Source organism: Echiichthys vipera (genome assembly GCF_963691815.1).
Source record: "Echiichthys vipera genome assembly, chromosome: X".
Lineage (NCBI taxonomy): Eukaryota > Metazoa > Chordata > Actinopteri > Perciformes > Trachinidae > Echiichthys > Echiichthys vipera.
This window is the reverse complement of record NC_139825.1, coordinates 36,760,271-36,786,287: the sequence shown is the minus strand read 5'-3', so window position 1 is coordinate 36,786,287 and position 26,017 is coordinate 36,760,271. Positions and strand designations below refer to the sequence as shown.

The 26,017-nt window shown below is 41.8% G+C and overlaps 1 protein-coding gene across 1 annotated transcript; it reads left to right on the top strand.

The window, feature by feature from the left end:
- On the top strand, positions 1-26,017 carry adamts9 (ADAM metallopeptidase with thrombospondin type 1 motif, 9; the record flags this gene model as incomplete). The annotated part of the gene is made up of 28 exons (XM_083938466.1): positions 1-97; positions 393-787; positions 2,330-2,492; positions 4,884-5,221; positions 5,852-5,935; positions 6,041-6,165; positions 6,386-6,426; positions 6,544-6,649; positions 7,664-7,810; positions 8,424-8,565; positions 9,398-9,502; positions 10,367-10,512; positions 10,947-11,128; positions 11,244-11,380; positions 12,307-12,424; positions 12,606-12,701; positions 13,625-13,791; positions 14,023-14,152; positions 15,169-15,295; positions 15,402-15,612; positions 15,734-15,898; positions 16,642-16,803; positions 18,843-18,962; positions 20,489-20,596; positions 20,675-20,842; positions 24,132-24,380; positions 25,339-25,500; positions 25,829-26,017. 28 exons carry the CDS (start codon positions 1-3, stop codon positions 26,015-26,017), a joined length of 4,380 nt encoding a protein of 1,459 aa, XP_083794592.1.

Genomic DNA, 26,017 nt, shown 5'->3' with positions numbered 1-26,017 from the left:
ATGCATGTGCTCTTCTGGGGCTTGGGGTTCCTACTATTCCCTGATTTCTTGAATGTAGTCGCATCTACAGGGAAATTGCTTTTGAACTCAAGCACAGGTAAAGTATGCCGCTCTGACAACCCACGCATGTCCCCTCATGGAGTTATTTTCTGACACTGAGGGCAGAGAATGAATGAGTTTTGAATTCAGCAAAGCACATGACTTGCATCGCTTTCTAGGTACCTAAAGTTTACTGAGTCTCATTTCTTTGCAATGCTATAAAACAACTTTTTTTCAAGAACGACATTCAAATGTAAACGAATACCTATCGATGTAACGCATCTTGGCTCTCTGATGTGCACTGATGCTATTGGACATAATTGCATTGTTATTCTTCTGCCTTTATTCCCTAGTAAAAGAGGAGATCGGCGCTTATGAGATTGTAACACCGGTGCGAGTGAATGAAGCCGGTGACAAGTTTCCAACCAGTGTGCACTTCAAGAGGAAAAGACGAAGTTTGGACGAGAGCGCCGGCAATACTACGGATCATTGGGCCTCGCCAAATATCCACTACAGGATATCTGCTTTCGGACAGCATTACCACCTCAACCTCACGCTGGATTCAGGATTTATCGCACCTCTATATACTGTGACAGTACTTGGAGTGCCCCGAGGGGATAACATAACGGAATTTGCAACCGGTGGGGAGGTGGAGGAGGAGGACACCGAGTTAAGGCACTGCTTCTATAAAGGACTTGTAAATGCACAAGCAGAACACGCCGCTGTCATCAGTTTGTGCTCTGGACTGGTGAGTTTTTACGCACGGTTAGACTTGTCGTGCATGTGATGACTTTACGACCGGGTGTTTTACTTTTCCACCATGGGTTTTTAGGGGCCATTATTGCTTACAGGACTGGTTAAACTGCCTCAGATTTTTGTTTTGTTTTGACACATTGTCAATGCAAAATTTTCGCGCAACCTTCTTTTTGTATTGAACTTACAAATGTCAAACGTAACCAGTCACATTATTAACCGAACTCTTCTAAATATGTTTGTATTTAGCAAATAAGTCGAACCTGAGCATATCCCAATAAAGAATAAAAAGTTGTGTAAATATATTTGTTATATAGAGTGACGCTGAAGCTATAATATGATCATCTGGAGACTAAATAACTAAAAATATCGAAAAACTTGCTACGTGCAAACTTGCGAGAGTCCCAGGTCCATTGCCTGTAGTCAAGTTTAAGAAACACTCTTACTTCCATGCCTCTCTCTGGTCTCCCGGTTGTCGGGGACGTCTTTACGCACGCTAGTACAGCGGGAGTACGGGTGGTACCGACGTCATCACAAATTGGTCTCCCTCCAAGGCATCCGTTTTGGAGTGGAGCAAAAGTACACTCCGAGATTATACATAAAAGCCACAGTGATGCAACAGAGAAGAGGCCAATGTATTCCCAAATGTCAAATCAAATTAAAATGCTGTGAATGAGATTTAGGGAGTTGAGCTGGCATTTATGGAGCATACTATTTATTCAAGAACTCTGAGGGCATATATGTTCTAATACTGATTGCCACAAGTTTTGTACCTCGTCCTAAAATTATATCATGGTTGTTTTCTTTCAGACAAAATTGTAGGGGTGTAAGGTCTATAGAAGAGCCGGTCCTCCTAGTGTAGTAATGGGGATAGTGTCTCGGGAAATGTAAGGACGAAAGGAAGGAAGCTTCTATTTGTGTGCCCTTGCTGAACAAAAGTCCCCCCTTATGCACATTTTTCCACATGCAGGAGAATTTAATGTTTTTCGAATGATAATTTTTGTCAAACATGGCATGCAAGCCAATGAGCAACAAGCAAAATGTGCTTGGGTTGCCATGCACCTTATCTGGAACACCATAGACCTCCAATTTAGCCAGTTACACTAAAGGCGCCATGAGAAACACATATAACAAGGCTTATAGCAAGCTTGCCAGAAAATACAGTCTCACTGTTTTCCTGATAGGTATCACATGTCTCAGTATTATGCTTTTCCTCTTGTTTAGAGACCATTCTTACATGCATGCAAATTCACTTATTTCACCTTTTTCCGAAGGCCCCCAGGTCTTTGCATGGTTTATTTTCTCTAATGAATAGTAAATGGGCCACATTCCACTGTTGTTTGCCTTTAAATATTTTGTAAGTAAAACGTACTTTGCTTTAAAGTGGTATGACAGCTCACTGATTTTATTCCCCTTGGGCCTGTCTGTGAAGATTTCTGGTCGTGTTTGCATATGTTGCTGCTGTAAAGGAATGAGCATTTACAAAAGAAATGGATGGGTGGAGACTAACTAGTATGCATTTTTTTCTACCGTCCAGCTTGGCACTTTCAGGTCTCCAGAAGGGGAGTATTTTGTGGAGCCACTACACAGTTATCAAGGAGAACACTATGAAGAGGAACACACAAAACCTCATATTGTATACAGGAAGAGTCCACCCAAGAAACAGACATCTGGGGATAACTCAGCTTGTGACACTTCAGGTATGGTGTATTACATGATGGGTACTCACAAAAATACACAAACACAAACTTACTGACAAACATATTGCCTCATTTCCATTGCATGATTCGGCTCAACTCACCTTTGGTACCAGGTGCTTTTCTCTATTTCGTTTTCAGTCAGTGTTGGTGGGATTCTTAGATCGTCCCCATAGTGACGGCGCATAAAACTGCCATGACATTATCTTCAACGGGACACACGCTGGAGCCGGCAACAGTGTCAGCACTTCATCAGTTGTGTGGCATAGGGTATGCCTTAATGTACATTGTGTACGTTGTAGTTTTGTGGGCTTCCATTTTAAAAAATGGGACAAATTACTAAATAATTGTGGTTGCTATTGACAGTAGCTATGCTACTGTGCCATGCAGGATGCCCCATGTCACGCCATGCTCTCTCTGACCAGCCAGTTGTCATTAGTGCTTTAACTCCACCTCCTATTACCGATTCAGCTGGCTTGGAACCTTGACAGAGGTGATACCAAAAAAGTATCTGGTGCTATCCATAACATTTATTATATACATATATTAATATATATTAATGGAAAACCAAAAAAGAGTGAGTTGAACTGAACCATGCAGTGGAAATGCAGCTATAGATGCAACATTGTAAACACAAACACGTACAGTATAGGCACAGGCACCATACGTGCAACCAGTGTTGATTCAGACCTTGCAGTGTCACCTTTCTAGCTTACCAGTACACTTTTGAACATGGACCTCCCAAGTAGCAAAAAGACTGTATATGTGGTTGGTTCATGTGCATTATGCATGTAAGTGTTTGCAAGTGCTTTTATGGGATCTTGTGAATTATGATTAGAGAATTTGCCATTTGTGCATGTGAATTTGCCATTTGTGCATGCATTATGTGACATTTTACTTGGTTCCCACAGATGTAAGCAGGTGTAATCAGGTGTTTCCACCAAAGTCTCCACTATCAAAAATGATTATGTAATTGTAATTGAGCTTTTTGAGCTATTTCTTGTAGTTTGGAACAGTAGAATCATTTGTACTGTAGTGTATTTGGGTAAAACAAGGAAAAACTTTGAGTGTGGTTATTGAGGTAGATTTTGAAAGGCAGAAAAAGAAGGGGGTTCTGCAGCGCTGGATACTTTACTGCAAAATCATAGCAAAATGGCAAATAAAAAGGAAATGTTATAATTTATTGACTAGTGCTATATTAATGTAAATAATTATATAGGTATACAATAACTATTACATTTTTCTAAATTAAATGGCACTATGTAATGTGGACAATTTTTCCCATAAGTAGGCTACAAATTGAAGTGTCAGATGGAAATAAAATGATCTGTCTTTGGTGTGAAACCACCTCGGCTGACATATCATGTCATAGCCTGCACAGTGCAGTGCCTGCAGCTGCAGCACAGTAGTAAGGAAGCTTTCCAAGTCTCACACAGGGAAAAATAATTTGAAAGTTCACCCTTGTATCATTCCATCTCAGTTTACTGGTTGAACTTCCTGTTGACTCTTGCACTTCCCCCTCCTCTTTGATAAGAAAGTTGGGCAGACCCTCTGCCATGAACATGCAGTGTAAAATGTATCGTAAATAGTATATTAGAAAAGTCATGCCACTTGAAACTGTTAATAATAATGTTAAATAATCAAAACATTTTCTCTTTGTCTGCTGGACATCTTTCTCCAGATGTTTGTTTTCACTGTGTATGTGCTTGTGTTGCTCATTGGTCCTTTCTGTAATACAATTTTTGTGCATTTTGAAGGAGAGCAAATTGTTCTTGTTTTATCATAAATCATGTTTACTGAAAGCAGATCCACTGTTATGATGTAGTCCAGCTGATTGTTATTTTTGTAGTGATACATTGATGGTGGTTCAGAAAGGGTGATCTGCATGTGATGAGAAAACAAAACAGACTGGCATTCAGCAGTTTTGGTGCAATGTCATGATTAATTCCCCTGGATGTTAAGCAGTTTTACTGCCTACTTGTTGAACTGCCCTCTTTTGGTGTTTGCACTGCAGTTTGTGCTCCATTTTCTTTGATGGCTTGGTGCCAGGTTTACCTAGTCTGAACTCTTTGCCCTCCCTCTCTTCTGAAAGAGGAGGGAGAGAGAAAAAAAAGGCATTCCAGGCAGTTCATTTGTCAACCCACTCTTTGAGCAACAATAAACAAAAGAAAGAAAAAAGAAGTAACATATTTTGACAATACCCACTTCCAGACAACCAACTTACCTAATTTATCTCCACCTTTAAAGACATAAACCATCACTTTAGATTAACCGGAACACATGATCAAACATTGATTCATACCGTGTCTGTTTTTCTGACTGAATGTATTTCCCATCATCCTTCCTTCTTTGTATATTTACACATGCTCCATTCCTTCACGCTTCTCTCTCTAGGACACAAACAAAGACAAAAGAGGCACAAGCTTAAGAAAAGGCCTGTGGATGGGGTGACTACTGTATCCAGCGCAGCCCCTGTGGTCAGCGCTGGTATATTCAATGACGTGGAGTCATTAACTGCCGGTCTGGCCAGTGATGCTCTGCTGAGATCGAAGAGCGACGGTGCTAGCGCTAGACCATCAAATCAAAGCAGTGGTGACTCAGGACCTCACAGGAGATCAAAGCGCTTCCTCTCCTACCCGCGCTTTGTTGAAGTCATGCTGGTGGCCGACAGCAAAATGGTGGAGCATCACGGCAGCAACCTACAGCACTATATACTCACATTAATGTCCATAGTAAGTTCTGCTCTATCTTAATGGTTGCTTGTTGGAAGATGGAAGCATGTTGATGTGATGTTGATGACCAGGAAGTAGCTACATATGTGCATATTTCTGCACTAAATGTATGTACCTGTTCTGTTATACTGCAAGTCAGTCAGTCGGTCTTTGGATGAGGGCCATGGAAGGGAAAAAGGGCAGCCTAGGGCAGGGGTAAATACTACTTTCAAACGGCTAGGGGGAAGAGAGGGCAGCTTGAAGTAGAGCCTGCCTGACAGCTTTGATGAACGTTAAAAATAAGCTCAGGTATGTCACATAGACGGCATACTCTGGGCCGCTTCAAATACCAACTTCAGCAGGCATCTGGGGCCGACGGTCTTCAGGGGGTGGCTGAGATGACCTATATTCTGTTCTTGGCAAAGCTTGCCTTCTCCACAGGGGCTCAAGCCATTATCAACTTGATCTTCCAATCAACCATAGTCCCCAGTACTTGACTATAACTGTGGGAAGGCAGTCCATGATAGAGTTACCAGCAAATATACTGTGTCAGATTTCACCTAGGTGAAGTTAATGAAATATTGTATATTATCCTGATATTAAATGTTTTCATTCAAAGTATTGAATTCACATTTTGTTTCCTTCTTTCAGGTTTCTTCCATCTACAAGGACCCCAGCATTGGCAATCTGATTAATATTGTGATTGTAAAGTTAGTCATAATAAACAACGAGCTGGTGAGCTTGCTAAATGTGTTTTGAGCTCCATACCTACACACTTGTGGTGTACACACTTATCAATGAAATTACACCTTTTGATTGTTTCTCTGTGTGTGTTCTCAGGATGGTCCAGTCATTTCGTTTAATGCACAGACCACTTTAAAAAACTTCTGCATTTGGCAGCAGAGCCAGAACATCCTGGATGATAACCACCATTCCCATCACGACACCGCCATCCTGATCACCAGGTGCAAGAAAAATATATAATTATTTCCTGTGAACAGGACATACTTTGAACAGTTATAATGAGTTTAAATTCTCAGAAAATCAGCTGCATCAAAGACGGATCAAATGGGGTCCAGATGCCTGATGAATGTGCTTTAAAAATGAACCTAAATAAGGAGGATCCCCTGAAGGCTGGGGAAGTTTGCCATTGACCATGACCCATTATTTGTGTCTTCATCACAGGCAGGACATCTGCAGAGCAAGGGATAAATGTGACACATTGGGTAAATTTTCAATATTTTGATAGATTAACAACCATAAACTAATATATAGTGTACTTCACCTGCTGATGGTGTTGTGATCATAATTGAAAATTATGAAAATGTTTTCTTGTCTTTAAGGACTTGCAGAGTTGGGGACGGTGTGTGACCCATACAGGAGTTGCAGCATCAGTGAGGACAATGGACTCAGCACTGCATTCACCATCGCCCATGAACTTGGTCATGTGTAAGCACAGCATGTTTCCACTGATTGTTTACCTCAAATACTGTCACCTTTCCTAGTTAGTGAAGGTTTTGGCTTCAGTGAGACATCGGTAGCTTCAAAATACTTTCTAGAAGTCCATGTATGCCTTACCAGCAGATGGGGATCCAGAAATCTTGCATATTTGGAAACCACAATTGTACATTCCTTTTTGTTTTCCCAGTATTTTTTGATGCTTCGGTTTGTTTCTGATCATATCTCTTAATTTGTTGCCTGCCTTTCATTTGGAGAGAAAAGAGAAACGAGTCTGTGGATTCTCAGAATTAAAGTAAAACCCGCCCTTCAGCAAACTCTGCATTGTCCAATATACTGAGTCAGCCAGAGCTGTGGTGGGTTTTAGCCATCTAGAGTGGAGACTGTTACAGACCTAAACAGCCCTCATCATCTCAAACAAATACTCCTTCTAACCTCTAAACAAAAGGTGGGATTGTTCAATTTCACATTTATCCGCATCAAGTCGTGACAACATGCTTGACGACTGCTTAGCCCCAGAGCCCCGTGTTATATGGTACCTGTCAGGTGGGGAGCTCAGAAGCTCAGAGTGAGGGTTTCAGGCAGTGTGGTGCTGAAACTGTACACCACCAACTGGGACCTTATTTGTTCACCCTACAGGAGCTTGAAGTCTTCTCTTATACTCACTTTGCTCTTAATTTTCACATCTAAATTCTTCTGCCGTGTCTATTTCGCAGTGTTCTTATAATTTAATTTTGTGCTGGTTTCCTTCCAAACTCCTCACAAGCAGGAAATACAAAATCTGAAACTGTGAATGGGTTTTGAAGCAATCTAGAGGCATTCATCACCATAACAATGGCTTTTGTTACATTTATCTCAGCAAAACAGTGGTCTTACAGAGCTGTGCAAATGTGTGATATAAACCTAAACCAACAGAAATATCACTAGAAAAAGGAACGAATTTCTCTTGTTAGTGTAATATATTTTCTGATACCTGAACACGTGTTTCTGTTTTCTCTCTGCTAGTTTCAACATGCCTCATGACGACAGTAACAAGTGTAAGGAGGATGGAGTTAAGATTCAGCAGCATGTGATGGCTCCCACACTTAACTACAACACAAACCCTTGGATGTGGTCCAAGTGTAGTAGGAAGTACATCACAGAGTTCCTTGAGTATGTCATTCTCTTTTCTTTGGGATTGTTGCAAACATGCGTGTGTTAAACAGTAGGATATACAAAGTAGTGAGCTCAGCTCAAGTGAAAATAACTGTACATTTTAACTGGCTGTATTTTTAAAGTAATTTTTATTTTAAATAATCATTTAAAAACATTGTATTTAAAAACTGAATCAAAGAGATTTCACAAAAAAAAATCCTTAAACAGATAACTAGACACGACTAGAGTGTGGCTAGTTATCTCTACATTTGGCAGCAACAGACACATTTTTAGGCTGAAATGCAAATAAAATGTCATCATTTCTCAGGGCTGGGGAACTCCCACTGTAGGAAAGTAAATGGGATAGTATTTGGACACTATCCAAAATCCCTCTCTATATCCCCAATTGTCCAAAGTTCTCTCTGTATCTCGCAACTCTTGAGATCCCCACCACTTACTACACATAGCTGACAGATATAAACAGAAACCTGTCAAGATACTGAGTACTGTGTGTACACTACAGAAAAACATCTCCGGCTGTACTGTGTTTACTGAGTGTGTTTTCTGTCTGTTTGTTTCTCTTGTTTTTCCCTTTTTTTCTTTAAGTCATTTTATTTTTATTTCTTAATAGCACAGGATATGGTGAGTGCTTACTCGACGAGCCCGTTTCTAGGCCATACAGTCTCTCGCAGCAGCTGCCTGGACGGATATACAATGTCAATAAACAGTGTGAATTGATATTTGGACAGGGGACACAGGTGTGCCCTTATATGGTAAGCAGAGTCAGTGTGCAAATCCAAACCGTCATGTCTGTCATGGGTCTCTGAGGGAAGCCTGGTGTATTAGGATCATGTACTGAGGAGGTTTTCATCTTAATTTATAGCCTATAAAGGTCCCATTTTATGTTAATTTTACATTTCATACTGGTATTTTGGTTTCTACTAGAACATGTTTACATGCTTTAATGTTAAAAAAACACATTATGTTTCTCATACTGTCTGAATGTACCTGTATTCACCCTCTGTCTGAAACGCTCCGTTTTAGCGTCTGTCTCTTTTAGCCCCCTTCCCAAAAGAGCCCCATCTACTCTGATTTTCGGGTCTTCCACATTTGCATTTTCAGTGTCTCTGTACCATCTTTGCAGCCAGGGAATGACTGTAAAGACATTGTAGCTTTTGACACTTTCACAGTATTTATTTAGCACCTCTGCCTGCTTTATAATAAAAAAGACATGATTAACATGATCTCTCTGAGGAACACGCAATCAGAAAACAATGGAATTAATATATAAGACTAGATATCTCAGCATAATTTCTGTTAATAACTCCCTTACTGTATATTTGCCTTGTTGAATTAAGTGTGACACCCTTAATTACTGTGAAACTTTTTCTTGGCCCATGCTTTCTGGCGAAACAAAAAGGTATTGTAAGCGACTGGCTGTTAAACACTTGGCAAATGAGATGGCTAGTACAGCAAACTTACTGTATGGAGTCACCTTCTGGCATACTGTTTTATATTATACAATAAACTGGATATCTGACAACTGGAGTGACATTTATGTGCTTTGTCTTTTTTTTTATTGTCTTTTGTGCATGTGTTTCCCAGACCCAGTGTCGAAGGCTGTGGTGCACCAGTCCAGAGGGAGCCCAGCGGGGCTGCAGGACCCAGCACATGCCATGGGCAGACGGCACTGACTGCTCTCCTGGAAAGGTAAACGTCATGTGGGGGAATGAAGACATTATTATTTTGTTAATAAAAAAAGTCTGAAAAGTTTTGGGTGAATGTGTGTTTTAACACTCCACAAGACTGCAACATTTTTATCCATTAGGGTTTAATACTCATATGGTTCTGTGTTAGGATCTGACGATTCTTTCCCAGTGAGTCATGACCATGAAATTAGACACAGGGGTTTTAATTTAAAATGACAAAATAAATCAAGTTTCCAAACACTTGGACAAAAAACAAAAATCAACTTGCCACTGACACATATGTACTAATTTAACAATAATGTAAGTAGATGGTGTGAAGTTGTAAATGATAGAGGCAACTCTCTTAGTGTAGCTTTTAATTAGGACTTTCTCACTAACCTCTCACTTCCTGCCACTAAGACTGAGAGAACATGAAAGTATGCACAGATACACACACATGTTGAAACCTTTTCATGTTTACACCAACTTCTCATCCCATGCCATGCAGTTCACCAGACTAAACACTTACTGTAAGCTGGAGTCTGTTTGATGAACAGTGTAAGATTATCCGAATGTTATGAACTGAGATATATTGATTGACTATGTGCGTGGTATTTTCTTGTCATCTGTCCAGCCAGAGCAAGCCGTGAAATGTCTTTCTTAGTTCTTATTTTTTCCATTTGCTTCACTGTATAATTTCTCCCAGATTAGCATCAAAGCATAGGAGAGCAGATAGATGTGTTGCCAGTTCCATGGATGAGATTTCATGTGCTCTCCCTGTCTGTTCCTCTCCCTCTTTGACTTCTTTGTCTTCTACTCACTTACTTTACTCTCTCTCTCTGCTCTTTTCATTTGACTTCTTTATTTTCTGTCTCTCTGATTGCAGCACTGCAAACATGGCTTGTGTATAGCCAAAGAGCATGATGCCACACCTGTGGAGGGGGCATGGGGAGTTTGGAGTCCTTTTGGTACCTGTTCGCGGACATGTGGTGGGGGCATCAAGATTGCTTTGCGCGAGTGCAACCGGCCCGTGTAAGCAGTCCCTCTTTGTGGTCATGCATGCCTAGTGGACCTTGTCTTCATCTTAGCTGTTGAAGTCAATGTTCCATAGATGAAGCCTCTTAAAAGGGAATTCTTTCCATAGCTAATGCTCATCAAGACAGACCCTCTGAAAGCAGATCTTACAGAGTTGCATCCTGGTAAAGACATCACTCCAGTCAACTTGAACTTGAGTATTGCTTTTCATCCTAGTTTAATGGATGCATGATGAGAATGAGTTTGAACCTGAAAACAATGCCAATGGCATACTTTAGGTGTGTGAGCAATAGGGAGGGGGGGGGGGGGGGGGGGATAGAGAATGGGCAGAATTTTGAAAAGAGGAAAGATACTTACTAAGGCATCTACTTCAAATAATTACTAAATTAAACCAATGATTGGTCCATTCAATTCATCAATGTTGTTTCCAGGCCCAGGAATGGAGGAATGTATTGTGTGGGTCGCCGAATGAAGTTTCGATCCTGTAATTCTGAGCCCTGCTCCAAGCAGAAGAAAGACTTCAGGGAGGAACAATGTGCAGCTTTTGATGGCAGGCACTTCAACATCAACGGTCTACCTCCTAATGTCCGCTGGGTGCCCAAGTACAGCGGAAGTGAGAATCTCCTTGCTCCTTCTTGGCAACCATGTTTCACTTGTGCATAATAGACATAAGTTTGACATTGCCATCTATTGGTATTAAGTTTTTATCTCTGTTTTGCTTCCTTCAGTCCTGATGAAGGACAGGTGTAAACTGTTCTGCAGGGTGGCAGGCAGCACTGCCTACTATCAGCTCAGGGACAGGGTCATTGATGGCACACCATGCGGACCCGATACCAACGACATCTGTGTCCAGGGCCTGTGCAGGGTGAGGTTCCTAACTATTATTCACTATAGAATTCACTCAGCTGCATGGTTCATGCATATGTACAGCTAACCTTGTTCTCATAACTAATGGTGACCATACTTGCACAGTTACTGTGTGTAGTGGCTATCAATCTTTCTATATCTTTTAGCAAATATTATCAAAAGGCATTTTAATCCTTTGTCCCTAAGTCCCATCCCTACTTTATTTATTTCCTCAAACTTGTGACAATTTAATGTGAAAACTGGATTACTAGCATATCATACACATCAGTAGGCTTCTTGAAAAAAGCAGCAGGTTGCTTTATGTACTCTCTAAACCACACACAGTGTTTTGGTTAGATTGTGGTTCAGCAAGTTGCCTTCCTGGCCGCCTTGGCAAATGGATTTTGATTCAAAGCTGAGCATCCTGTATACAGTAAAAATTCAAAAATGTCTCTTGCTAAAGCCAATTACAAGCAGAGCCATGCCATTTAATTTATGTGGTGTTTTAAAGGAAAATAATTTCATATGGGTGTCTTTATGTGGCTATAACTCAATAAGGCTCAATAAGTTCTTATGTAAATATTTTGGGTCACTGGGTTTGATTCCATCTTTCATGGTCAGAAATAATGGAATGACATTTATTTGATATATATAATATGTTGATATTGCAGCAACTGGAATTAATTGATAGCTGAAAAAAAGTATTTTTATTGTTTTACAAAATACATCGGATAAGTTCTTGTAGCATACCAGTGCATTATCATATAGTGTTGTCTGCACATCCTTCACTTCTTTATCCCCTTTAACCTTCATCTGATATTCTCTCTTGTTTGTCAAACACCACTTTCCTTCTTTTTGTCCTTTTCCCTTGGCTTTTAAATAACTCCTGGCATTTTCTTATTTCCTATTTAATATATCCCTGCCTTCTACCTCTTTACTGATCAGCAAGCGGGCTGTGACCATGTATTGAACTCTAAAGCCAGGAGGGACAAATGTGGGGTTTGCGGAGGTGACAACTCTTCCTGCAAAACTGTGGCAGGCACCTTCAACATCGTCCACTATGGTAAGCTATAGCCTCTTTTCACTTTCATTGAGTATAAAAGACATCAGATCTTGTTATATTGTTTTTTTACATCTGCTTGGTTGTCAGAATAAATAGCACTGGGAGTGAGGCTCACTTGTTAGCATAGGCACAAACCTAGAGTTCACCAATGATCTAAACACATTACCCATGCTATTTGCAGGCTATAATGAAGTAGTGCGAATACCCAGTGGTGCTACAAATGTAGATGTGCGTCAACACAGCTACTCAGGGAAACCAGAGGATGACAACTACCTTGGTAAGACATGCAACATTTTGTTTACAAGAAACTACTGTTAATATTTCATTGTATTTACATACATACCGTTACCAGAAATGTGCTGTCGTTCAGTCGTTCAGCTTTTAGTTTAAAGTAATGTACTGCAAACCCATGGCATATAGTGTGCATGCTAACACGTTAATGAGCCAGAACTAGGCCTGTGGGTACCATTCCAGCAATGTCAGTTGGTTTATAAGTGTTTGTATCTTTTGTGTGTGTGTGTGTGTGTGTGTGTGTGTGTGTGTGTGTGTGTGTGTGTGTGTGTGTGTGTGTGTGTGTGTGTGTGTGTGTGTGTGTGTGTGTGTGTGTGTGTGCGTGTGCGTGTGCGTGTGCGTGTGTTCTTTGGTTCTGTAAATGTGAGTCTGTCTGTGCCATATGCCTGTCTGTATGGATATGGCTGCATTGTCAGCTATGTCTTGCTGGCAGGAGCATGATATTACTTGAGCTCATATAGCCCTCTGGCTACCATTCCAAGGTTATATGTATTTGTGTTTGGGCACAATCATTAGGGGCCCAAGGTGGAGACGATTTTGCCGGAATGAGCTACGCTCTCCTCGGTCATATTAGTGTAATGTGTGAAATGGTGAGGAAAGTAAAGGCAGGAAATTAGCTCCATAATCGCATTAGAGTGAATGAGTGCAGCAGACTGGCGTTTGAAAAGAACAGGATGCCCCTGGATGTGACTTTTGCAGGAACAGAGGATTATTTTACCCCAGTAAGACCTTATTGCTGCCTACTGCATGTGCTTTGCTGTAAATGAAAATGTTAACCACAGTGGTCTGAGCTGCTCTGTCACATGAAAAAATCATTTTCATACACAATTCACATGGAACACCCCTCATTCTGGCTTCCTGGATCAAGGACAGTAAGTGTTTTCTCTCGCTCTATCCCTCTCTCTGCAGCCATATCAAACAGTCGTGGAGAGTTCCTGCTCAATGGAGAGTTTGTGGTCAGCATGTTCAAAAGGGAAATCAAAGTAGGAAATGCCGTCATCGAGTACAGTGGCTCTGACCATGTCATTGAGAGGATCAACTGTACTGAGCGCATTGAGGAGGATATCATTGTCCAGGTAAATTGTCCTAAACATGATGCCTTATTATGCCATGCATGAGATTGGCTGATTTAGAGGCAGTGGCATAAATTAAACTTATATAAATATATTTTGAATGCAGGAGCTAAAATACTTCTACAGGCTTGACCTCAAAAAGATCTTACTTTTACTTTGGAAGATGTGGACAATTGTTGGTGTTAAAATCTCATTGTATTATAATGCATATCACATTGCCTGCATTTTCCCCAGGTGCTGTCTGTCGGGAATCTTTATAACCCAGATGTCAGGTACTCCTTTAATATCCCCATAGAAGACAAACCTCAGCAATTCTTCTGGGATGCCTATGGGCCCTGGCAGGAGTGCAGCCGCCTGTGCCAAGGTGAGGGGGAGGCACAAGGGGTTGGCACAGTAAGGTGATAGGAGTGGTCAATGATAAATGGTGTGGTGAGGGTAGAGATGAGATGGAACGGGGAGAGGAGACGTGGGAACCACATAGGAGATAGAGTATTGTCTGGCTAAACTTGACAGCTTCATGCTATACCTAAAGGTTTGGAACAAGTGATTAAAGTTCAACCTCATGGTATGTTTTGTTAGATTACCTTCTTGACATGACCCTGGATATGTCTGAGTAAGTAGGCGTGCAGAGGCGGATCGCAGGTAAACTTGAAAACCTGTTATGTTTTATGACTAAAACACTTTTTGACATTGTCCTGCTTAAATAACCGACAGTAAATTCCAAAAAGAAACCAATTCGTTCACACAGCAGGGTAAACAGCTAAGATGTAATGCCCTCAGCACTTTTTTATTTTCTGATTTATTCGTGTTTTCTGGCAGTCTGCAGCACACAAAGCTCTCATAGCACTGAGCTGCAAAACTTGGTAACATGAGGTACTGATAGAGAATCTATTTCCTGCAGCCACATGAGGTTTAAATCTTTCTCTTCTGTACAGTTGGTTCACTGTGATTCAGTGCAGGGATGTCAACACAAGAGCCAAACTGAAGCACACACTTTGCTGCTAGTTGTCAGTGCGATCCCATGATGATCTATATGGTACCTATGCAAGCTGTTGCATTGACTAAGCCAACTACTTGCAGGATCTTACAGAAGCTGAGGTCAGGCAGTGGAATGTAGTAGAGCTTCAGATTCATTCTTTTTTAAATTTCTTTTCTTTCACAGCTTTCACTGTCTGTACCCATTCAAACACTCAAAAGTTTAATTTGAGGATGAATTTATAAAACTTGACTGCAACTGTAGTCATGCATTTTTGCATTTTCTTTTGTGTCTTTCTCAAAAAGAAACTTCATGGTTGCAGTTTTTCAACATTTGCAGTGCGGATAGTATATGCAGCACAGCACAAAACTGTTGTTCAAACTTGTGTCATCATGTCTTCATAGGAGAGCGTAAGCGGAAGATTCTCTGCAGCCGAGAGTCAGACAGGGTGGTGGTATCGGACCAGAGGTGTCACGGTACAGCTAGACCTGCTGTCATCACTGAGCCCTGTAACACTGAATGTGAACTCAGGTTTGTATCACCAACTCAACCAACCTTTAGTAACTATGTGAACCAATCAATTATTCTTTCTTCACTGTCATTCAAAATATACTGACCAGGATTTTCCTTGATGTAGGTGGCATGTGGCTCGTAAGAGTGAGTGCACAGCTCAGTGCGGCCTGGGATATCGTACCCTGGAAATATACTGTGCCAAAATTGGCCGTACAGATGGTAAAACCCAGAAAGTTGATGAACGCTACTGTAGCGGTCAACGCAAACCTGATGACAAGGAAGGTTGCCATGGAGACTGTAACCCGGGTGGCTGGGAGTATTCGCCTTGGTCAGAGGTAGGATTGTTGCAGGAAGTGTGGGGTTTGTGTGTGAGCATAATCCAGATGTTTGTCAAAGTTTACCACGGCTTGTGTATATGTGTTTACACAAGCTGATGTTCAAATAATTGTACTGCAGTGCTCTAAGAGCTGTGGTGGGGGCACCCGCCGACGAGGGGCAGTGTGTCGAAAGGCAGCCGAGGCTGGCAGTGATGAGAGCAAATGCAGTCAAAGGGACAAGATGACCGTCCAACCCTGCAATGAATTCCTCTGTCCACAATGGAAGACTGGCGACTGGTCTGAGGTCAGTTCAGCTCTTATTGTATTTTCTTTGCACTCAGAGGAAGACAAATCCAATATAAAGTGGTCACATACATTATAGTGGATTTATTTAAAATATTCCTTCTTTCCAATCATACATATAAAGTACAAAAAAAAAACCATATAGAATAAATGTCATTTTAAGACATACAGTAACATAAGGCCTGTGCATTTACATTTTTCTGTGAGGAAGACCTGGTGATTATGAAGCTTGGTTTAGTCAATGTAAAAGAAAAAAAACAGTGTGTAAATACTGTAGTTTTAAGATATCAGTTATCTGGGTCAAATGTAAAATCCCAGTGTTGATTGTGCATGTCTCAGCGTTCGGAGTTACTCCCCTCCTTCCACTATAGTGAGTGTTGAGAAATCACTGATTGCGGGGTAAGATTGTACTTAACTGCTGTACAGTTTACACATTGTTGAGCGAGGAACTTGCAAAGCTTTGGGCTGCATTCCAGGAATATTTCAGATCTCCCATGTGGTGCTGATAAATACAAACATCTACACTGCACTGTATACATTAGCACTGTACTCACACATAAATAGACACCCAGGCCCTGTCCCTTATAGATACTATTTGTTTTGTAATCTACTATCCTGCTTTCCACAACACCAAGTGGTCTCCCTCTGTCAGTTCGAGCAGGCTTAATGGTTTTTAACAACCAGTGGTCATGTAATTTATGGTATACATATCTATCTCTAAAACCTGAATCTTTTTTCTTTCAGTGCCTCGTGACGTGTGGCAAAGGCTATAAGCACCGTCAGACATGGTGTCAGTTTGGTGAGGATCGTTTAGACGACCGTTTCTGTGGTTCAGCTAAACCTGAGTCGGTGCAGACGTGCCAGCAGCAGGAGTGTGCCTCTTGGCAGGTCGGACCCTGGGGACAGGTGAGCGTTATATTAAGTGTTATATAACAATATTACCCTATACCTTGTGCAAGGTTCTCCAAAAAGTTATCATTTGTTATCCACAAATAATTTGTTGGGAGAGAGGCTATGTACTGTTGCAGGGTACAGCTGATTCCAGGGAATACCTACTTAATGTGTGATGTTAAAGAGCCCCTCCACTCAAAAATGGGTTTTTCTCATGTTAATGTCCCCAAAAATGCCTGACCTGGTCTATATCAACTTTTATCATTGCAGTCTGTCACTACAAAAGTGTTTTCACATTCATCTACTGAAGGGGGAGATGTATGTGCACAACCTGATCTGGAATATAATAAATAATTTATATTCAAGATCAGGTGAAACAGCAGATACAGTAACTGTTTGGTCTATGATTGGAAATTGCACTGTTAGGGGTGAATTCACAAAAGGTTTGCACAGCTTTTATGGCCACTAAACTTGCATGAATAGAAAAAAAAACTTGCACCTTTCTAGTCTTCTGACTACTCAAGGCGCTTTCACACTAATTGTCACATTTGCAATGGCAGTGGACACCTAGAGTACATACCATCTAATCTAACCAAACCATTCACACCACATTTACACACCCATGCACAGCATGGGAACCCAGGGTTCAGTGTCTTGCCCAAAGACAATTTGACATGTGGACAGAAGGAGCTGGGGATTGAACCGCCGATCTCTCAAATGGAGGACGACCTACTCTACCACTGAGCCACAGCCACCCTTGTCTCCTTGTTTTCTCCCTGTCTCTCAAACACAGCTCGGTGGCATCCATCTCTGTCCTCAGTCCTGACAATGTGGTGCTACTATCATTCATAAAGTTGGTGGTTGGCGAGTCGAAGCCGATTCGGGTTGGGCGGGTGCTTGACTTAAAAAACTCTGCACGCATCACCACAACATTTATACTTTACCACATGAATGATTGCATTCAGTTGCAACAAAAGGGTAATTGCCCCGAGCTGAAAAACTTTATGAGCCTGTTTGCGCTGTAATATCATTAGCATTTGCAAGTGATGTGCAATTCATGGTGCTGTCGGAGGCCGCAATCTATTCTTTTTGAATTTGTTCCTTTAGTCTTATAAAGACATCAGGTGTTCTTTCCTAATATAAGGCTTTGACCTCATGAAATACAAGCTGTATTGTACAGTACATCTGTACTTGATATGAGTTTTATATCAGAAAATGAATTGGGTTTTTTTCCAAGGCATCCTGATCCACAGCCACTGCTGTCATATATAGGTAATATAGAAGTGTACCCAGTTGATGGGAAGCAGCATAGAGGCTGACATTTACTACTACTCTTGCTCCTCTGATGAATTATCCCCAGATGTAAACCAAAGGGAGGACACAGATAAGCTAAGCCCATCATTTAGCGCTGTCACCTTTACCCTGTTTAGACACAGAGCATATCCTCCCAACATAAATATAAAAAAAACTATGGATGACATGGATAGGTGTGTTCTTCTCCAAAAGCATTAAATATGTTTATGCATACAGTATTTAGTGTCTGTGTATATGTGTATGTGAACACAGAGAGCTAAACACCTAAAAATGTGATCTATTTTTGTGCCCCCATCAGAGGATGTCCGCACGTTAAGGTATATATGAAGTTATTTAATGAAGCATGGTCAAATGGTAGTTGAAGTTGCCGCCACACAAGTTTGACCTTGTTTCATTGGAGGCAGTGAGGCAGAAAAGAGCGTGAACCCTCGGACTTGGCTACAGTGGAAAAAAAGACAAATGCAATGTATGTGAGCAAAGGTTCCTCACGCATTTGATCTTTGGGACTCTTATCTGCTTGAAACTTGGATCTAAGGGTGTTTGATGGGAGTGTAGAGGTAAAAGAAGCCTTTTTATGTGCTAAGCCTGCTTTGCATTTTTTTTATTTGTTTGTGTGGGAGTTGCTTATATGGCTCAGATTAAGTTTTTTGCTTGCCTTCCTTGCCTCTTTCTCTGTTTTCTCTTTGGATCACTGTTGCTAATGGTTCCCCACCACTCCTTTTTCCCCTCTGTAAACCCAGTGCACTATTTCGTGTGGGCCAGGCTACCAGATGCGAGCGGTGAAGTGTGTAGTTGGCACTTATGGTGCTGTCATGGATGACACTGAATGTAATGCTGCTACCCGACCCACTGACACCCAGGTAAGGAAGGAGTTGTCATCTTTCTTTCTTTCCTTGCATCTTTTATACCTCTTGTAAATCTTTCTTTTACTTCCCTCAGCTGCTTATAATCTCTTTATCTATTTGTGAAAACAACTGTTGTTCCATGGTTGAGTCTCAAACTGCTAAATACTGTGAGAAGAGAAGAAAGCATCCACGCTTATGGACAGACAAACACACACATTTCATTTCTACCTGGTCCCAATAGAGCTATTTGTCTGATCTAGTCTGGTCTAGAGAAAGGGGGGAGGTTATACTGGCTTGACTATATCCACATAAAGACACTCTCTCTAGCTCTCAGACAGAATCCAAATCCAAATTAGCTCAAATGTTTTAGGATATCCAACAGTGTTTTTCTTCAGAATACTTAGTTAAAAAGTTATGCATCTGTTTGTTAAATGTTTCACACGCAAAAACGATACACAGAAACACCAAAGAAACCTACTTTGAACTGAATGAGAGTTTTGTTTGGTCAGCGTGGGGCGTAAACCCATTTCGGAGGGCTGAGCGTGCAGACTCAGTAAGAGGCCCCTCTCTAGTCGTAGCGGCTCTTAATTCCGGTGCCTGGGCCGACAGAGCCAGTGACCCTGAAGCAGTTGCCCCACCTTGTTGTGATTCTAACCAGCCAGCCATGAAGTGGGCCAGCAGTCGTGAGTCCCACCAGCCACCAAGCAGGGCTTAGAAAAAGAAGGACAGATAGATTGATGGAGGTTTGAGTACAAGAAGGAGAGAGGTTGAGGCAAGAGATGCTTTGCTCTATACTTTCTCACACACACACACACACACACACACACACACACACACACACACACACACACACACACACACACACACACACACACACACACACACACACACACACTTGCATACACACAAACTCACATTATCATCACAAAATCAGATTTGATCAGTTTATACATGTAAAATGTAAGTGACAGGAAGTGTGCTTAGATCTACTTTAGGGGTTCCATGAGGAGTATTTGCTTCAGTCAGGAAGCAGACTGTGGAATGTGGAGCCTACTCAGAGCCTATGCAACCTGATTAAGGCCCTCATTCCTAGAGACTGGGGGTCAGAGGGCACCAGAGGGCATGGGGGGGAAAAGAGGAAAGGGCGGAAGGTGAGGTACAAGGGGGATGGATTAGGGGTGGGGTTTACAACCACGCCAGCATGGTCATTGGAGCCCTGAATACCACTCCACTATGACCTGTTATGACAGGGATCAGGGCTTTATGCTGAGTGGCTTACTGCCACAATCCATAGTTTTAACTGACGGTGCGGACCCCGTTAATGTTGTTTTCGTAAGGTGGGGGGAATGGGATGATGGGAAACACAACTACTCTCAAATGCAGAGCTGAAGGAATAGAGTTTAAGTTGTTGATGAATATCCCATGTCAGATGAGCTATCCCTGATATTCATGGTATTTTGTAGTCAGGGACAGATGTTGTTACAGTATATTCATTTTGTTAATCACTGCATGAATGGGTGAATGTGTCCTCCCTTCCACAGGACTGTGAACTGGCCCAGTGTCCCAGCAACAACCCAGTTCCCCCGGGGACTAAAGTCCCCTCCCACCAGGGCCACAAAACCCAGTGGCGGTTTGGTTCCTGGACCCAGGTTGGTAGTGCTGTCACATCTTCAATTCCTGTCTTTTGTTGTTTTCCAGGTTCTTAACCTTTCTTCTCCACACAATAGTGTAGTGCCAGCTGTGGAAAAGGAACACGTATGCGCTATGTGAGTTGCCGTGACAACCAGGGTGGTGTGGCAGAGGAGTCGGCTTGCGCCCACCTACCGAAACCCCCTGCCAGAGAAGTGTGCTCAGTAGTGGCCTGTGGACAGTGGAAAGTGCTGGAATGGACAGTGGTAAGAAATCCAACTGACATCATTTATTCAGTTGTATCTGACCCAGTTATATTTGATCTCAAAATTACTATTTTATGTTGCTGCATTTATATAAGCTCACCCAATGTTGTAGAAGACAGTTTCAAATGAGTGGAAATTTGGAAAAGAGCTTTCTTGTTGAATCAAAAAGCATTTTCCTTCAGATCTGCATCTTATTATTTTGACAGACAGCACTGTAGATTAACCCAACTTGTGTGCCATCAACCCAGATGTTTTTCTTCCTGCAAGGTTTATTTATTTCAGTATACTCTACATTATTTTTAACCCACACTGACAATTATTGTCTGCACACGCTATGTAGATGTTTGTGTGTGCAAAGATGTGGAGACAAGGTGGCAGCTGCAAGGCAAGTGTGTATCGAGGCCTGAAGGAGGGGCTGGAATATGGCTAGAGAATGAGATTGTGTGTGTGTGCATGTGTGTGTGTATGAGAGAGAGAGAAAGAGAGAGAGAGAGAGAGAGAGAGAGAGAGAGAGAGAGAGAGAGAGAGAGAGAGAGAGAGAGAGAGAGAGAGAGAGAGAGAGAGAGAGAGAGAGAGAGAGAGAGAGAGAGGGAGGGAGGGAGGGAGGGAGGGAGGGAGGAGAGAGAGAGAGAGAGAGAGAGAGAGAGAGAGAGAGAGAGAGAGAGAGAGAGAGAGAGAGAGAGAGAGAGAGAGAGAGAGAGAGAGAGAGAGAGAGAGAGAGAGAGAGAGAGAGAGAATTGGAGTGGAGTGATGAAAAACTTTCTGGAGCTGGGAGATGCAAGGGGCTGCATTGAGGGGCTCCATTCTTGTATACAGATGTTTCTCATCAGAGTCCTGGTGATACAGTGCATCCAGACTGCAGGTCTGGTCACCATACACACACACACACACACATATACACACACACACACACACACACAAACATGTACCACCAAGCCAAAGACACTCATTGACCCCCCAAAAGGAAATAGTTCATCTCAAGGCCAAAAAAGATATTAGGGCCCATCCCAGCTACACACACACTAGATATACTAACCTAAAGTAAAATAGCTTTCTTTGTCCTGCAGTGACAATTTTGTTATTGTTCTCAGGGCCTGTTCAGCCTACAGTATGTTATCCAGCAGCTTAATTTAGTATCACATCATACACATCTACTTACTGTATGTAAAACATTCCTACAGTATCTAAAACCAATTGAAATCCTACATTTTGACAGAGCAGGATAGACCTCTGGACAGTGTCATTCCAGGCGAGGTTTTGGATTCGACAGCCATTGCATGAGTAAAATAGATCACCTTATCCAAGACAGAAAGTGGACTCTGCAAGGGAAACACCATTAGTGCTTGGCAGGCCTGCCTTGTATCATTTTCCTGTAAAGAAAGCTATGTGTACTTGGGTCCTTTAAGGACAAACTGCAGTGTCAGCCAGTGAAAGAGCTGCAGCCATTTTCTACATGGCACGTTTTACTGGAATGAAAGATGTGTCGGCATCTTCGACACCAAGTCAAGCTTGCTTTTAATTGGTGTTGGATCCCACCTAGAATGAGTGACCCAGTTGAGGAGCGGAGAGTTTCCACTTTGGTAGCATCAAGTTGACATAGTTCTGCTGTTCGCCTCTGGTTTAGGCCTTCAGCAGGCCATGGGGTGGATTTCAACCAGTGTCAGCTGAAAAGGGGCTAACATCCTCTATGTCTGAGGAAACAGGTCACTGTTGCTGCCCCCTGTGAGGGGATTTTAGTATGTGGTCGCCTTAAGATCTACAGTTGGATATATGAAGCAGTCACAGTTCATTATTCCTGACCATCACAGGGAAAAGGTAGCTGAGCCTGAAGGTGAAGCACTTTATTTCCCATTTGAACGTCTACTGTGGCCACAAACTTTTTTTTTTGTAAGATATTAACATATTTGCGAAGGAAGAAAGAATGAAAGAAAGAAAGAAAGATAGAAAGAAAGAGCCACACACATGATTTTCTAATGTACAGTAGATCCATATGTTGCAGTGTATTCCACCCATACATGCTGATGGCATTTTGAAGATATTCAGTTACTCACTCAATTCCCTCAGAGAATAGAATTTATGGATAAGAAGGTTACTGATCAAGTTATTATAGCAATGCATGGTAGTAACCTTTTTATTTTAATGGTGCCAAACCTCTGTAAAAGGCAGGTGATGTTTTTTTCTGGCCTAAATTTGGGCTGAGGCTGGCAGGGGAGCGAAAACGCTTGTCAAGTAACACGTGCATGAAGTGCCCAGCTACTGAATACTGAACTAATTTAATGTGCACAAAACCACATCCACCTGACCTTTCTCAGTCATACAACTCTGTCAGCCCAAGTACCAAAACAGTTCCCTACAAAATATCACTCACTTTTTACATTATTAGTATTATTCCACCCTTATTTGTGAGCAGTAAGTGTGCCAGGGCTGACATCAAAATCTGGAAGTCCAAAACGGATTACGTCAGAAAATATGACCTGTGACTCACGTTTATGATACTTACACATTTTTTTCAGTCAATCTTCACATTTGAATACCTTTTTATATTATATTTGAAGCTTAAATGTGATCGCCAGAAGTAAAAAGCGGTTTTAACCGGCTTTAACAGACTAACTACACGGTCGCATGACTGACCTAACCATTACTAGCTTTTCAACTGATTTCAGCCCCTTGATTTGAAAAACATTCTATAATGGGGAAATGGGACTGTTTTTACTTGTTGTAGACTCATAAATAACACAAAACAAAATCCATAAGATTATCCGCGACATTATGAGGTCTGTGAAGCATAAAATATGGGTGAAACATGGGTTTTTGTATGAAACTTTGTGTTTTTATGCGAAATAATTCACCTCACCTGTTTCAAAAGTATCGGAGTCCTCCTGCCAACCAGCAAATAAAACCACCGCCTCGCTCTGTGCCGTTGGGGTGCGTTTACGCTCAGCACAACGTTTGAACGGAGAGGAGCCCCTCTGAGCCACGCGGGAACACATGCAGCGTGTCAACGTAATTTTGCAGCCCGCAGCTGAAATCAAACGCACCCATTCTGCTGTGGTCGAGTTTGAACCGAGTTGAAAACACTGAGCTTCCATAGAACTACACTGATTTTCAATCAAGATTCCAGCACAGCCGCAAACAATTTTAACGAGGTCGCCGCCTCAAAATTTATAGTGCAGAAAATAAACCCTGGGCAGGTTACATAGGCAGGTTTGTCCTCAGTCGGTATGAATAGTTAATCTATTCTCAGGTCCTTGCCTCACATTATGTACTTATGACTTATGACTGTTTTCAGTGCTCAGTAACCTGTGGCCAGGGGAAGACGACACGGCAGGTACTGTGCGTCAACTTCAGTGACCAAGAAGTGAATGCTAGTGAGTGTGACCCAGACGATCGTCCTACCACAGAGCAGGACTGTGCTATGTCTCAATGCCCGTCCCGCTCCAGTGAATCCCGACCTTTCCCGTCCTCACCAAATCCTAGCAACAGGAACAACCTGCCCCGCAGCCAATCCCAACAATGGCGGACTGGACCCTGGGGCGCAGTAAGGCATCTTACACACTACAGCATCACATCACATCACAGTTGTTAAGAAACCATTTCTCTTGAGCCTGACATCCAATATGTTGTTCTTAATCATTTTCAACCAAGCCCCCAGCTCAAACAATAGAAGTCCAGAGAAGATTTTACTAAGTGGGAAAATGAAACATGCAGAAATGCAGCCCTCTATTGATTGAACTAATGTGGAGTCCATGCAGGCTTAAATAAATACTTTTACATTTTTGGAAAGTAGATTCACTTTATTCTCTTGCCGAGAGTTAGATAAGAAGATAGATACCACTTTCATATCTGGACAGTATATATATATTCTCACATATTCTCACATATTCTCTACGTTCCTTGTGGTACAGGGACTAAGGTAAATAGTAAAATCCAGCAATTTCTAATAACCGTTTGTGAACTAGCTATTTACTTTCTACAATGTGTTTTGTAACCTGATAAAGACTTTGACAAATGTTCTCCTCTAACAAAGTGTTTTTGTGCTGTTTGATTGTTTTTTTTAAACTGTGTTTGTGAAAATCTTTGATCAAAAATAACTTTGACCTTTAAATAATTCTGGGAAGTGATTGTGAGCAAAGCTATTTCTGAATCCTCTTCCTGCCTCTGTCTTGAGGACAAGTATTTTAATATAGCAACACACATGATGAGTCAATTTGTCAGAGTGGGGGCTTAGTGTGCACACAAAGTGCTCATCATATTTCACATTGATTGATGTTTGCATTAAACAAGTGGTTTTTTTTTTAATGTGCTCAAAGACACTGATGTAATACTTTGCAGCTGAGTGTTTTACTTTAGTGTGTGTGTATGTACCTTATGTCCAAAGGAAATGTAAATAATATACAGTATATCCCCCCATGTGACTTATTTATACTTATACACTGAGCATCTGTTTGTCAGGACCATCTATTTGACAGTGTTCACTCTTCACTCTTGTACTACAGTGCTCCAGCACATGTGCAGGAGGCTTCCAGCGGCGTGTAGTAGTGTGCCAGGATGAGAACGGCTACCCTGCCAACAGCTGTGAGGATCGTAGTCAGCCCAATGAGCAACGATCCTGTGAGTCAGGGCCATGTCCACAGTGGATCTATGGCAACTGGGGAGAGGTAAGACAGATACCACTTTACTGATGTTTACATCACATACCAGTTTATGGCTCTTGAGTCTCCTTCACAGATACAGGTCTAGCTTAGAGAGAAAATTGTAAACTGTTGCTCATTGTGTTTGAATAAATACTTTGACAGATGCCGAAGTTGCCTAGTGTGGAGGTTTTGCAAATGCATTAGAACTCAGCTAAGGCTCAGACTCACATCCTCCATGCTTTAAACAAGACATTAATTTTTCGCATGACTTTCAAATGGCCCAAGTTTTTTCTTCATACTCGGAAACCTTTTCCTCATACCTAAACACAACCTCTCCTCCTGCTGTCTTTAGTGCACCAAGCCATGCGGAGGTGGGATAAAGACGAGGCTGGTGGTGTGTCAGCGTCCAAACGGCGAGCGTTTCAATGATCTGAGCTGCGAGATCCATGACAAGCCACCAGATCGTGAGCAGTGCAATACTCAGCCGTGCCCGTCTAGCCCCCACTGGAGCACAGACCCATGGAGCTCGGTACGCTCGTAA